The 15,246-nt window shown below is 34.9% G+C and overlaps 1 protein-coding gene across 3 annotated transcripts in view; it reads left to right on the top strand.

Moving 5' to 3' along the window:
• Nucleotides 1-15,246, top strand: part of LOC126769442 (1-phosphatidylinositol 4,5-bisphosphate phosphodiesterase) — an 88,618-nt gene that overhangs the window by 65,822 nt on the left and 7,550 nt on the right. For 2 of the 3 annotated variants that reach the window (XM_050488244.1, XM_050488246.1), the window contains exons 6-16: nt 4,325-4,404; nt 7,880-8,116; nt 8,787-8,953; nt 10,006-10,216; nt 11,165-11,423; nt 11,678-11,857; nt 12,369-12,522; nt 12,675-12,832; nt 13,489-13,695; nt 14,165-14,329; nt 14,981-15,185. In XM_050488244.1, the coding sequence (XP_050344201.1) occupies nt 4,325-4,404; nt 7,880-8,116; nt 8,787-8,953; nt 10,006-10,216; nt 11,165-11,423; nt 11,678-11,857; nt 12,369-12,522; nt 12,675-12,832; nt 13,489-13,695; nt 14,165-14,329; nt 14,981-15,185 (2,023 nt within the window). Of the gene's footprint in view, nt 1-1,064; nt 1,145-4,324; nt 4,405-7,879; nt 8,117-8,786; nt 8,954-10,005; nt 10,217-11,164; nt 11,424-11,677; nt 11,858-12,368; nt 12,523-12,674; nt 12,833-13,488; nt 13,696-14,164; nt 14,330-14,980; nt 15,186-15,246 lie in introns of all 3 variants that reach the window. The other variant, XM_050488245.1, reaches the window with a different exon arrangement.

The raw sequence follows: 15,246 nt of genomic DNA, 5'->3' as shown, positions 1-15,246 counted from the left end.
TTACCATAATAATTATAACATTTTAAGAATACTCGCATCAAAATACTATATCACCATAAGACTAAGTCAAGAGTAATGAAGTGAGTTCTTACAGAATGGCACTGCTGTTTAGTCAGTTTCAAGTCATTTTACGTTTACACGATACTCGCGCCAACTGACCTTCACTTGCTTCACAAGTCACTGGCGATTAGCACTTGGAGTCTAAATTTTGTCTTATTAAAGCCTTTAACGATTGGTCAAATCTTATTTACTGTAAAAAAACACTACGTTTAGTTTATTACTAAATATGTTGAGTTTTCTTTAACAAAACATGCATTACGATGTATGTCAGTACTATTTTGTACTGTATCAACTTTGAGTCTTATAGAACACGAAATGCACAATGACAGCGCGATTCAAAGTACAACTACTGACATCTATTATGTATTTTGGAGAACTAAATTAACAGAATAGTTATTTTACTTGGTTTACTGTTAGATACTGTATTTGGTGAGCTCTTCTAAACCGCGTATGAATTAAAAAGATTATATAGAAAATTTAAATTTCTCTTGTATTATTTACATATTTGAACTCATTATGATATATTTGACCCAAAATGAAAACCAATTTTAACGTAAAACAGTAATAAACGTTTATCGAAATTTCAAGTTGGCTAAACTTATAGTCTAAACATGAAAGTGGAATTTCTTACTAGAAATTCTACTGGTCTGGGTGGTACTTAGCATTTATACTAACGCCAAACATCAATACTCTTTATGGACGGGTTCCAATTTGAAGGTGAGTATGGGAAAACTATCCGCACGGAATATCTTAGGTCCTCTAGTGGACCGTGCATTGATGATATAATAGTTTTGTGGTAATTTACCCATATACTCGTCAACCTTTCATTATAAAATATTATCCACCTAAGCCTGGAAGAGATTGTTATTGAGAAAATAAGCATGCTGTATTGTACACCACAAATAGTTTTAAGCTATTGTAAATTGTATATCTGTATATATGGCGTAAAATGAAGGATATTATTATTATTATTATAAATAAATAAATCATTCATCTCCACAAAGGTATGGTTGCAAGGGCTAAGAAAGATTACGCATAATGTTAAGGCGAACAACGTGTGCCCTATGACATGTCTGAAGAAACAGTAAGTCATACAGATGGTATAGTTTTCTATTTAAATATTATTTGCATGAATAATGTTCCCGACACCGAGCATACAAAGTGTAAACAAATAATACCTACAACGAATTTTGAACCTTCAGATAACTTTAAACCATCCAGCAATATAAATATTTCAATATCATAATTGTTCAATGATTATACAACGGTTATTGTTTACATTTCGTATCGAAAATGTATAATATAACACATGGTTTACAATTAACAAAAAATGTGCGTCGTTTTTAAACGTGTTCTCTCTTTTTCAATAGTTAAGGAAACATTTTTTTTCTTAAGCAAATCAGATCAAAAATATAATATAGAAGCGTTACACTTACTTTGGTTGTCATATCTACCACCGGTTCGAAAATAAATACCTCAGACCTGAGAAGAACCGGCGAAAGTAATTCAGCGGGTTTTTATAAATATCTCATCCTTTACAATTACAAGTAATATACAACAATAGAATTGTATTTCTTTATTTGAAATGATCTGGAGGCGATCGTTTTATTCCCAAGGTACAATCGTCTAAAAAGTCATTGGTTGTGTAATATCCTTTAACACACAAGCGTTTAACGATTCTTTTAAATAAAGCGGTTTTCTTAGCAATGAGAATACGATAAAATAAATATCTTATAAAATGAATCTTTGTCCGGAATTGAACTATTACGGTTCAGAATTAAAAATACCCGACCTAAGGAGAACCGGCGAAAAAAAATATCAGCGGTTTTTATTTTTTTATTTTGCTATTGTTTCATTCCAAAAGTGTGCTATCTATACTTCTGTACTAATATTATAAATGCAAAAGTTTTCATATCGCAAACCGCAACAACCAACACGCAAGCTAAGTCACGGGCGTAAACTTGTCAGCTGATTATTTCAAAGTCAAAATCTTTCCCTATACTAATATTATTAATGCGAAGTAATGTAACTGTCAATCTGTCCATTATACTTTTACCGTAACCCTTGAAGGACATACCCGTCCCCCTAACAGACGCGCGATGTCGAGGGTGAAAACTTGTGAAAATGATCGTGGTAGATTTTCGTTTCGAAATAATACCAACAAAAAAGCGCCTTGAATTTAATAATTTGTAAAATTTAATACTAATATTATTTTTACTCAAAAACGATAGCAGTTAATATAAATATTATATTTCCATGGTATGTTTAGTCTTTGTTTTAGAAACGGTCGTAAAACAACAATTTAGCAAATCAAATACGATCCTAACTTAAAGAAAAACAAATGTTTTGAATGTAATTGTTTCAAATAAAACTCTAGGTTTCAATACCAACGAATCTTTCATGGTTCCTCAGTCATCGTTCAACTGTTTAATACAATGAGTCATTATTTACAAAACTTATCTAAAGCTTTATAACAGGAACAGTAGACAAAATACTAATTTTTCATACAAAATATTTGCTAATTAGAAATCTCAGAAGTATGTCTGTTTAAAGTTAATATAGTTTTCACGACTATATCGAAAAAATCAATCTACCAGATAAGAAAGCTCTTCCCGATTCATAATTATGTTTAAGCGATTGAACCGGATTTGACAGCCAAATAACTTAAGAAAAATATGTTTCCTAGTACTAAATATAATAATTTTTAAAATTAAACTTCTAGGATTTATACCTACATTTATAACTTAGTTTATAAATAAAAAAGCAAACATTGCACGTTGCTTTAATAAATAAATAAAAATGGTTTGTTAATGAAGAACCGTGTTTTATAGTATGTGCATATAATTATTTTAAAAATATTATTTCACTATGTTGCATGTTTTAGACATTTAAGCCTGTTATTATTAATGTAAAGCTTATTATTACTAACATAGTTTTAATAAGAAACTAACATTATAATCACAATTAAAATGTTTATTTGTAATAATTTTGTATGTGTGTATTGTTGTTACGTGGTTTTTGATAGCACTTGACGTGACAATAATATTGTCAAGAAATTCAAACATATGCGCTGTTTCTCTTGTATATAAGCAAATTAGTTTTCAAATTTTTATAGTTTGACTTGCTGTTGCTTTTTATATGTTTAGGTCTGTTTCGTAACCAACTTCGTGGTGTATTTTTTTATTAATTCCGTTCTACCAAAAAAAATACTCTCAACCTGAAAACACATAATTTTAAAAGACATTCAATCTATACAAGTAAATACAATTGAAGTGTATATCTGTGTTTTTAACATAACCACCTCTTTTCAAGTTACTATGGCTGTTTGCGAGTTACCAAAACCAATACAATTTTATTTTTTTCATATTGGACTACCGCTGTTACCTAACAATTTAAACACATTAAATGTATATAATGTATATAATTCTAACGTTCGTTAAAATCGCAGATTTTATTGTATTTTCGTGACAAATGGAATTGCTCGCTGGCGCAGCCGTTGCTAGTCAGTAAAATCCATACACGCGGGCTCTGAACTCCAAATAGAAAACAATACGTAAATACATGCGGTTACAATGTAAACAACACTTTTAAAATACATATAAATAAAACATGATCCAGATATTTTCAAATGAAATTAATTCGTCTCAATCCAATTGAAGTATCTCGCTGCATTTAAAACACATAAAATTGATTACATTTTCAAACGGCAGCCACTTTTATAAATCGATTTATTGAATACTTATTCAAGTAGTTTTATTGTAATTTTGTTTTGAACAAAAATCTCATATGAATTACTAATTTACAAAAACAGTTTAGTTTTTGTGTTGTATATTTATATATAGGATTTGTTACATATTCACTTTGTTATGTAAACTTGAAAGGGATACAAATGTTATGTTTCTTGTCTGAACCAAATCGCTACCACTGTTATATTTGCAAAAAAAAACTATATTTAATATTTTAAATAATCTATTTATTGAATGAGACTGAAATCGTGTAATATTTGTCTGACGACAAAGAAGTTAGAACGTATTTTTTTAAACTAACCTTTAATGAATTTAAAGTAATTCGACACTGTGTGAATAGTATATACTAACTATATTAAAAATATATATGTTCACCCTTTTACATAGGACTAGCTTACGTCATAACATATGTAAAATAAATATCAATAGGTTAGTTATATTGCGTATATTTATATCTTTATCGTACTTCCTGAATAACTTTTTTATTTTTTGCATGTTCATTGCTTTGCTTTGCGAAGGTGTGGAAGGAAGCGCTTCGTGCTATCTCTCACAACAACAAAATCAGCAATGTCTGTCCAAGAACAATCCTTATGAAACAGTATGTAAAGTTCAATTTAGTTCGAACATTTATGTAGAGGGCGCTAATGATTACAGTTTTTATGCTACTAATGATATACTATGCTACAGTTTTTTAAGCTATTTATGCTGTAGTATGCATATACTACTACTGGTGGTAGGGCTTTGTGCAAGCTCGTCTGGGTAGGTACCACCCACTCATCAGATATTCTACCGCAAAACAGCAGTACTTACAGTATTGTTGTGTTCCGGTTTGAAGGGCGAGTAAGCCAGTGTAATAACAGGCACAAGGGAAATAACATCTTAGTTCCCAAGTTGGTGGTGCATTGGCGATGTAAGCGATGGTTAACATTACAAAGCTAATGTCTATGGGTGACCACTTACTATCAGGTGGCCCATATGCTCGTCCGCCTATCTACTCAATAAAAAAAATATAGCACAAATAGGTGATAAAAACAATTAAATAATCTCAGCCGTGTCTTCTTTAGGGTTTCAATAACATTGAATACTTTTTATAATAAACTTTTGGATAATTTATTTTTACCGAAACGACTAAATTTTAGTATACTAGATTGTATTATAATCAGAACCAAGTTGTGCAAAATTTCAGCTGAATTATTTAGTGGTTTGGGTGTTTGTTTCATCCCACTCATTAGATATTCTACCGCCAAACATTAGTATTGTCGAGTTTCAGTTTGAAGGGTGACTGAGCAAGTAAACTAAACGCACAAAGACATTACAACTTACTACCAAAGTTTGGCGCCTCGACGATATATCTTACAGCGCCAATGTTTATGAGAGGAGGTGACCCATTAAGTGGACAATTAATCCACCCGAATACCAATTAAAAAATAGTTTAGAACTTGTTTAAAATTCAGCAAGATTTAACTCGTACATACTAATAGGTGTAGATAAATATTCGTTTGTAAAAGACTTACTCATAAGCGAATATATTGTTAAACATCTATTCATCTCTTTCTATCACCAGCTGACATTCGATAGAATTACAAACACTATAGAACTTCTGCACAAAGTTCATTAGTAAGATAGTAAGGTGGCGTGTTTCACTTGAAATTAATTAGTTAATTCTAGTTGTAACCGGTTCAACGGAAATTCGATATTGTACCGGAAAATAGACGATCATTATTTTCCCTTTATTATTATCTCTTTTTGTTACATTTTGTAATTTAGAAAAATATCGTCCAAGTAGGTCGTGATGGATAATAAATTGTGAAAGTGACATATGCGCTGCGATAAGTAAATAAACTGTCCCTTTCAAACCATTACTCAATATGCTACAGAAAATAGGTCAAAATTTGAAATAATTAAAATTAAAAATATCTTAACAAAAAAAAATCCATTCTTTTTCTTAAACATATATAGCGTGGTAAATAATTATTTATTAAAAATACATATGACTTGTACTTTAGAAACATGATTATATTTGTGTCAGTAACGTTTTATTTTGAAACGTTATATAATACAATATGGTGGTGGTGACCACTTATCACCAGGTAGCCCATTTGCCAGTCTGCATCATTTACCTCCAGACACTGACGATTAAATTAGCTAATATAGCTTTAATTTGAAGGCTCATTGCCTATTTCGTCATTGACAGCTATCGAGCAATGAGTATTCAGATTAAAGGTAAATCAGTAAATTTTAGTCAACGTTTTAGAAACTGAAGCTTAGTGAGATTAAAGGTCATACATATAAACTTGGAAAGGGATCGTCACCGTGTCGCCTTTCGCCTCGCCGTCAACCTAACGTAAGCATGTAGCCAAACGCGGGAAGTTGACCAGGCTGACCACGCATCGCACCGCGGTTCGTGAGCTCGTCCCGAGGCTAGGCGATTACGGTACAACTCCGATTAGTGTGTTTTGCAGTTGGAACTTTCATATGAAGAATACTGTGTGTGTGATTTGTGTGCTATGGTCTTGAAACGTCACATCTACGTAGAAACGTTAAGAATGTCAGTATCTAGAAGAAAGCAAACACAAACATGACAAAATTGATGCCTCATTAAATTCGAAGGGCTATATTTGAAGCGTCAACAACGCAACTGTTTACGGGCCGACTAACGATGTAGAATTCAGCAGGTTCGATCCTGATCCCTTGGGCTACCACACCCAACACAATTACATTACGCATTAATTGGATGGGTAAATAGATATATTAGTAATTCCATTATAAATGCGAATAGTTCTTTAAAATAAAAAATAACACAAATGTTGTTACACTCAATTCGATATTACATGTAGTTTCATTCTAAGAAATTATTTTTAATTATTAACATATGACGTATGAATAGATATTGTGAGTATATATGGCTATATATTTTATTATGTATGTGAAAAGAATTAATTTAGTATACAAATGTAGAACTGTAATATGTCGACAATACAATAAAATAAAACTGAAAAGAACACGGACTCAGTCTATGGAGGAAAAACCTTAACACATAAATTAAAAACAAGAAGACGCCCATTTTGTATAAAGCTTAAGACGACCATATTTCATTGCAAACAAACGCCTCTATATTAAAATTCTAATAGCAGCATGCTTGCTTATATATTTATTTTACTAGTAACTATACTTCATTCTATTATCAATTATGTTTTTTTTTTAATTTAGAATTTAATCTTCACAGATGTGTTTACATTATACATTAAATTATTTCATCAAATGAATAACTTATTTTTATTTATTTAATCTGTAAAGCGAATTTAAGAAATGTACGTAGACGAAGTTATCGCTACGATTAAAATATTTTTTTTAAAAGTACATAGAAAAAAAAAATTTTTAAACAAACATTTTTGGACAAATTGTTTCCATCTCGCTCTTTGCCTCTCTTTCTCACTTTCCCTTTAACACAGAATTCTTATATGACAACATAAGATGATATAGACACATGAATTATGAATTGAATATAAAAATGTTTTTCGTTCTGAAATATGAAATGTTAACGTGAAAGTTTACTTACTTTAAAGATTAGACTTAATAGAATGGAGTATATATTTCATTAACTTATATTAAAGCTACTTGCTTGCTTCGTTTATAATCTTGATATTAACACACGATTTGTAATTAAAAATAATTAGACGAAGGTTGTCCTATAATGTAAATAATCTAACATAATTTCGATTATATTACGTACGACATACCTTATTCATATATGATAAGACAGATAGTTTACAAGATAAGACAATCTTTAATATAAAAATAAGTAGTTAATATTTATAATGTTTGCATTGCTTTTAATAGATTTACTTTAGATTTGCATGATATCTTTAAATATTACCGATATGTTGGTTATTTGTAGAAATAGTTTCAGTAAACATCAAAGTACTTAGTCGCTTAAATAAAAATTGTAACGGATAAAATTTCAAAGGGGTTTTTTTTTTTTAAATATATAATTATTTGTACAAATAATTACATCTCAATATCATCATCATCCAAGATACAAAAAAAATATGTAACTTGGATTATGTTTCTAGTTGGATGCGTTTATCATTTCTGGTGGATCCAAAAGGCAAAGTACCGGTTAAGGTGGTCGCGAGAACTTTTGCATCAGGAAAAACCGAAAAGTTGGTCTATCAATGTCTGTCAGAACTGGGGCTCCCGTCAGGAAAGAACGAGTCGATGGAAAAGGAAGCGTTCACCTTCGATAAGTTCTATGCACTATACCATAAGATCTGCCCGAGAAATGATATTGAAGAACTGTTCCGATCAATGTAAGTTATTGGAATAATAATTTATAGACAGTATATATGTCGTTTGCCAATAAATACATACTAATACTATAAATGCGAAAGTATTTTTTGTATTTTGCTTTTAAGGCTAAATTACTGAACTGATTTTCATAAAATTTGGTATGAAGCAAGCTTGAACCCCAAAGACAGAAATAGGCGTTTTTATCTAATACCGTCACCCTAACACGGCGGCGAAACCACAGGCGTTTACTAGTTTCATATAAATTGTTATACTATAAATTGCTTAGCTTATGTTATGTTAATCACTCTACATTTGTTTTTTTTTTATATTGAAACCTTATATTGATTTCTCCGATCCAAAAGATTCTGTGATTTTTAAATTATTTTATTCTAAACTGTAGTACAACAAACAAATTACCAAAACGTCAATAGCGCAATGGTTTGCCAAGCGATGTGAAAGGTTCGATTCTAACCACTTGGGCTATTTTCGTTCCTATTAATAGCTTAATTAGAGGGATAAAGTAAATGTGATGAAATGTTTTAAAGAATATAAAAAAATATACATCAAACAGAGTATGTTATAAACGAATGATGAAACCAAATGAAATGTAGAATATATGAAAAATGAAATTGTTAAAGTTCTCCAAATTAAAGTATACGATATGAAAGTGTATATTATTTTATGTTACAGAACCCAAGGCAAATCAGATCGTATAAATTTGGAGCAATTCGTTAACTTCTTGAACGAGAAACAGCGCGATCCACGGCTCAATGAAATTCTTTATCCGCTATATGATGAAAAGCGCGCTCTTGAAATTATAACCGACTACGAACAGGAAGACGACGCCAAGAATGCCAGTAAGTAAGAATTATCGAAGCGACACAGACACAGATTAAGATTTACTGGTGGTAGAGCTTTGTGCAAGCTCGTCTGGGTAGGTACCACCCACTCATCAGATATTCTACCGCAAAACAGCAGTACTTGGTATTGTTGTGTTCCGGTTTGAAGGGTGAGTGAGCCAGTGTAATTACAGGCACAAGGGACATAACATCTTAGTTCCCAAGGTTGGTGGCGCATTGGTAATGTAAGGGATGGTAAACATTTCTTACAATGCCAATGTCTAAGGGCGTTTGTTGACCACTTACCATCAGGTGGCCCATATGCTCGTCCGCCTTCCTATTCTATAAAAAAAAGCGACAGCAAATGAAAGATGATACATGATTTGTTTGAACTTCAGTAACAGCCTGTTAATGTCCCACTGCTGGGCTGAGGCCTCCTCTCCCTTTTTGAGGAGGTTTGGAGCTTATTCCACCATGCTGCTCCAATACGGGTTGGTGGAAAACACATGTGACAGAATTTCAGTGAAATTCGACGCATGCAGGTTTCCTCGCGATGTTTTCCTTCACCGTCAAGCACGAGAATAATTACAAACACAAATTTAGCACAATTCGTGAATCAAATTTAGAAAATTTCGTGGTGCTTGCCCGGGTTTGAACTCAGGATCTTCGGTTAAGATACACGCGTTCTTACCACTAAGCCACTTGTTTGAACTTAAAACTAAAAATAATTCAACTATAAAATGTCTGGTTTCTGAACTATCCTAAACATGATTGCTAGCAGACTAGATTGTACATTTATAAATCGCTGCTGTAAAGCTTCGGCTGGAGCAGTATACTGTAATATTATTAGGTAATGCTTTTTTTAATTTTGTTATCTTAAAACAGTTTTCTTTTGTAATTTTGTAATTGAGTCTCTGTTACTTGAATAAATAAATTATTATTATTAAATACTATAATTATCTATGCAGCCGGTATAAAAATGATTAAGCTGACGTCTTCATCACCATAAGCATTTCCAAATCATAAATAATATGACAGATTTCCTTAAACGTTTTAATACAAAATTTCAGAATGTCTGACAAAAGACGGACTCGTACGTTACCTGATGTCGGACGAGAACGCTCCCGTGTTCCTCGACCGACTGGACTTCTACATGGAAATGGACCAACCTTTATCTCATTACTACATAAACTCCTCACACAACACCTACCTCTCCGGTCGACAGTTTGGCGGCAAGAGTTCTGTGGAGATGTACAGACAAGTGCTGTTAGCTGGGTGCAGGTGAGCCTAACAAATTTAATCGTCTTCCTTTAGTCTTATTTTTATAGGTGTTTAATTCCCCAAACTCCAGACCGATTTCGGCCACGGCGGCTAATATTAAGAAAAATTAGCCAATTACGCAGGAGATTTTATAGTGCACAAGTGTGTACGCAACCACAGGTGCACTCTCTATTCCCTAACTCTTATAATCCGATGGGACGGCAATCCGACACGACCGGAAAGATTCCGGCGCAGGACCAACGGCTTTACGTGCTTTCCGAGGCACGGGAGTGAACACACTTCCAGACTCCGGGCTGCTACTGAGAATTTTCTGACAGAAAAACCCAATAATTTTTTATTGGCCCGACCTGGGAATCGAACCCAGGACCTCCGAGTCTGCGGCCTTACATCAAGCCACTAGACCAACGATGCAGTTCATATATTATGGTATACATGAACCTAGAATTATATTCTCTTTTAATTGTCGCTCACGGGACAAATTCACATATTGAAAAACATACGTTCGTTTTAGGTTTATTATTTACATCAGTAAATTGACTAACTAGCCAAAAAAAATATTGCTTATGGAAAGCTTAGTCCTCAAAAACAAAGATATAATCTTGTACTTTAATGACGAACGTCAATACTTTACAGATGTAGTAACAGTAACAGCCTATAAATGTCCCACTAATGGGCTAAGGCCTCCTCTCCCTTTTTGAGGAGAAGTTTTGGAGCTTATTCCATCACGCTGCTCCAATGCCGGTTGGTGGAATACACATGTGGCAGAATTTCGATGAAATTAGACACATGCAGGTTTCCTCACGATGTTTTCCTTCACCGAAAAGCACGAGATGAATTATGAACAGAAATTAAGCACATCAAAATTCAGAGGTGCTTGCCCGGGTTTGAACCCACGTTCATCGGTTAAGATTCACGCGTTCTTACCACTGGGCCATCTCGACTTTACAGATGTGTGGAGCTCGATTGCTGGGACGGTAAGGGTGAAGATGAAGAGCCTATCATCACTCACGGCATGGCTATGTGTACTGATATCCTGTTCAAAGACGTCATATATGCCCTTCGAGATACAGCCTTCGTAGCTTCCGACTACCCTGTGATATTGTCATTTGAAAACCACTGCTGTAAGGCTCAGCAATACAAGTTGGCGAAGTACTGTGACGAAATTCTTGGAGATTTATTATTGAAAGAAGCGTTGCCAGATTATCCAGTATGTACTACAAAATAAAAGTCACCCAAATAAGTTTCAACGAAATATTTAATACGTTAAGGAATTTAATCTTCAAATTCTAATATTTTCATAGTGGTTTTAATATTAAGGCTATATTGTTTTGAATTATTTATAGAATTGAAATGACTTTAAAATATATTTTTTTGCAAACTTTACCAAATATTTTTAAACTTATAATAATGAATGGGCTGTAGTAAGGAAAATATACTTTTTTAATAAATCCCTCAATTCAGTTGGAGCCAGGTCAACCCTTGCCGCCACCATCAGCTTTAAAGCGCAAGATCATGATTAAGAATAAGCGACTGAAAGCAGAAGTGGAGAAACAAGAGCTCGAGCTGTTTCGTCAGGGACAGTTCGTAATCGAAGACGAGGTGAAAGAAGACGCCTCAGCGGTCGTCATGCCGGAGAAGAAGGTCTGGCTCATTATTTAAATAATTACAAGGTTTATAGATTAGGCAATGTTAATTGGAGACTCACCAGCCCAAAGGTAAAGAATTCTACTCCTGGATTGCCTTGCATACATCACTGTACTGTTTACGCAAAAATCCTGTCGATACGTTACACTGTTGTTGCGTTGAAGTAATTACAAATCAACAAACAGATTTTCGCATAAGTTACAAGCTTTGTGAAACATCGAAAAAAAATCATCGTAACTATTTCTAGCAAATGCTTAACAGATTAATAAATTGCGTACAAATCTTAAACATAAACGTAACATGAAACGTTGCAACCAAATTAATCGTGTTCGAACTTGACACCTACCCTAATCGCGCCAAAAGAAACTTTATTTGACACTGTGCAAAGTGCATAATCATTAATTAAGCGCCTGACAGACCTGTATTTACTTGTACCCGCCTGTATAGCGTTTCATTCGTCATATCGTGGTATTATGGCAAAGAGTTCCAAGTGTAAGTGTGTTCGCAGCCCGAGGAGATCGTGGCGGAGGCGGCAACGGCGGGGGATGACGCGCCCCCCCCAGTACAGTACACCGGCTCCACCACCAGCGTGCATCCCTGGCTCTCCTCGATGGTTAACTACGCGCAACCCATCAAGTTCCAGAGCTTCGAGGAAGCTGAGAGTGAGTGCTGCCATATATCTGATGATCGTTTTACAATGGAATCAAATATAAATATTTACATAAATCGTAATGGTATCATCATCAGAAGACATAATCAGAATTATATATTTATTTCAAGCGCATAAGTAAACTGACTAAGTTCTTCTAACCAGAGCGTAACATCCACCACAACATGTCCTCGTTCGCGGAGACTACAGGAATGAACTACCTGAAGTCGCAAGCCATAGATTTCGTCAACTACAACAAGCGGCAGATGTCTCGTATCTACCCCAAGGGCACGCGAGCTGACTCCTCCAACTACATGCCTCAAGTTAGTATTACAGCTTATGCCTAAAGTTACAAGGAAATTAATACAATCATTTTTCGGCTGAATATCTGATGAATAAAGGTCCTACCCCGAATATACGAGAATTCCTTATATGATGATGATGTTCTCCTTTACAATTTTGGTCGGATAATATAAACATTACTTTAGGATTAGTTTTTACAATTAAAAAAAAATATTAGATTAATAAATAAGTGTTCAAAGGGTAACCGTTTTAATAAATAATAACCCAATTTGATTATGCCATAGAAAATTATGTGTGTATGTATTTACTTTCGACCCATTTTCTTTGAGTACGGTACACGGTACCTGGCCAACTGCACAATTATTATATAATATTGATATTAAAATACTCAAATGCTAGCGCCGTCAAAAATTCTTTCTATTCCTTGCTCACTTAAAAATACTTTTAATCTAATGGAACGGGTAAATCTAATACAATTGAAAGAGATCAGGCGCAGGACCATCGTCCGTCTATGTGCTTTCCGAGGCACGGGAGTCTAAACATTGCTAGCTTCAATACACCGGGCTCCTTATGAGAATTTCTCTACAGAAAATTACAATAATATATTTTAAAATAATTATTCATTTATGGACTAGACCCCTGAATTGCAAAACGGTAACCGTTCCAATCCCCGCAGGTGTTCTGGAACGCGGGCTGCCAGATGGTGTCGCTGAACTTCCAGACGTCCGACCTGCCCATGCAGCTGAACCAGGGCAAGTTCGAGTACAACGGCAACTGCGGCTACTTGCTGAAGCCGGACTTCATGCGCCGGGCCGACCGCAGCTTCGACCCCTTCGCGGACGCGCCCGTCGACGGCGTCATCGCCGCGCAGTGCGCCGTGCAGGTGACCCCCCCCCTACACCCCCCACACCCCCTACACCCCCCACACCCCCTACACCCCCACTACCAATAGCCTCACACCTAGGTTGTTGCTAAGACGTCCATGGCATAACATACTATGTAGGTGCCGCCTTACTTCCAATATCCATAGACAACTATGTGAGTTATCATTTTGATTTTCAAAGCTTTCGTCTCCTGAGAAATATTTCAATTTCTTTAATTTTATCTTTAATTTGATGAGACCAAGAATTCGTAACTTGTCAAAGTCTAGCTGCAGTGCAACGACCGGTACCTCTGACAGCTGAGCACGAAATGAACGAAATTTACACGAAAAACTCAATTGTATTGCTGGCCTTTCCTGGATAAAATCCCGCAATAGTTCTAGACCATTACTGATGTTAAACACAATTATGGTGAACGTATAAACGGATGATGGCTGGGATGTCAGCGGTACTGATTGTGTCGGTCCGCAGGTCATAGCGGGCCAGTTCCTGTCAGATAAGAAGGTGGGCACGTACGTGGAGGTGGACATGTACGGGCTGCCGTCCGACACCATCCGGAAGGAGTTCCGGACGCGCATGGTGCCCGCCAACGGACTCAACCCCGTCTACAACGAGGAGCCCTTCCTCTTCAGGAAGGTAACCTGCCGCTACTGAATTCTAGAATTATGCTCGCACAATTGCACCTAAAAGTCGAGATGGCCCAGTGGTAAGAACGCGTAAATCTTAACCGATGAACGTGGGTTCAAACCCAGGCAAGCACCTCTGAATTTTCATGTGCTTATATTTCTGTTTTAGCTTAAAAAAATATTCTTTTTATATTGTCCTTATATATATATAAAACTTTTTTAGGTTTCGATAACGATATTTACTATAATATTAGTAATCAGGGGGACAATTATACTAATTTATAAGGATTACGATACGTTTCCGATTCAATTCCAATCAACCAGACTATTCTATATCTATTTCTTTTTTCTGATTCTTATTCTATCTAAGGAAAACAAATTTAATGCGGCTAACCTAAAAGCAAAAACTCCTAATTCTATTCTATAAATATTATAAATGCGAAAGTAATTGTCTGTTACGATTTCACGGCTAAACCTCTGAATCGATTTTGATGAAATTCGTTGTGAAACAATCCTGAAACCGAAAATAGGACATAGGCTACTTTTTAAACATATAACATTACATCTGCTCCCACTCTTTCTCCAACCCGTGCGAAACCGCGCGAGAAACCTAGTTATTCATAATTATAAAAAATCACCTTCTTCCTACTTCATTCCTTAGGTCGTACTCCCGGATTTGGCCGTACTGCGTTTCGGAGTCTACGATGAAAACGGCAAACTTCTCGGACAACGAATCCTGCCTCTGGACGGGTTGCAGGCAGGTTACCGACACATTTCCCTCAGAACCGAGGCCAACTTCCCGATGTCGCTGCCCATGCTGTTCTGTAACATCGAACTGAAGATCTACGTACCCGATGGGTTTGAAGGTAAAATGTTCTGATTGTTCATTTTTAATAATCATTTTTTTAATTGAATTGTTGCTCTACA

This window comes from Nymphalis io, chromosome 7 (assembly GCF_905147045.1).
Source record: "Nymphalis io chromosome 7, ilAglIoxx1.1, whole genome shotgun sequence".
Taxonomy (NCBI): domain Eukaryota; kingdom Metazoa; phylum Arthropoda; class Insecta; order Lepidoptera; family Nymphalidae; genus Nymphalis; species Nymphalis io.
Note: the sequence above shows the minus strand (reverse complement) of the source record. Positions and strands in the feature narration are given on the sequence as shown.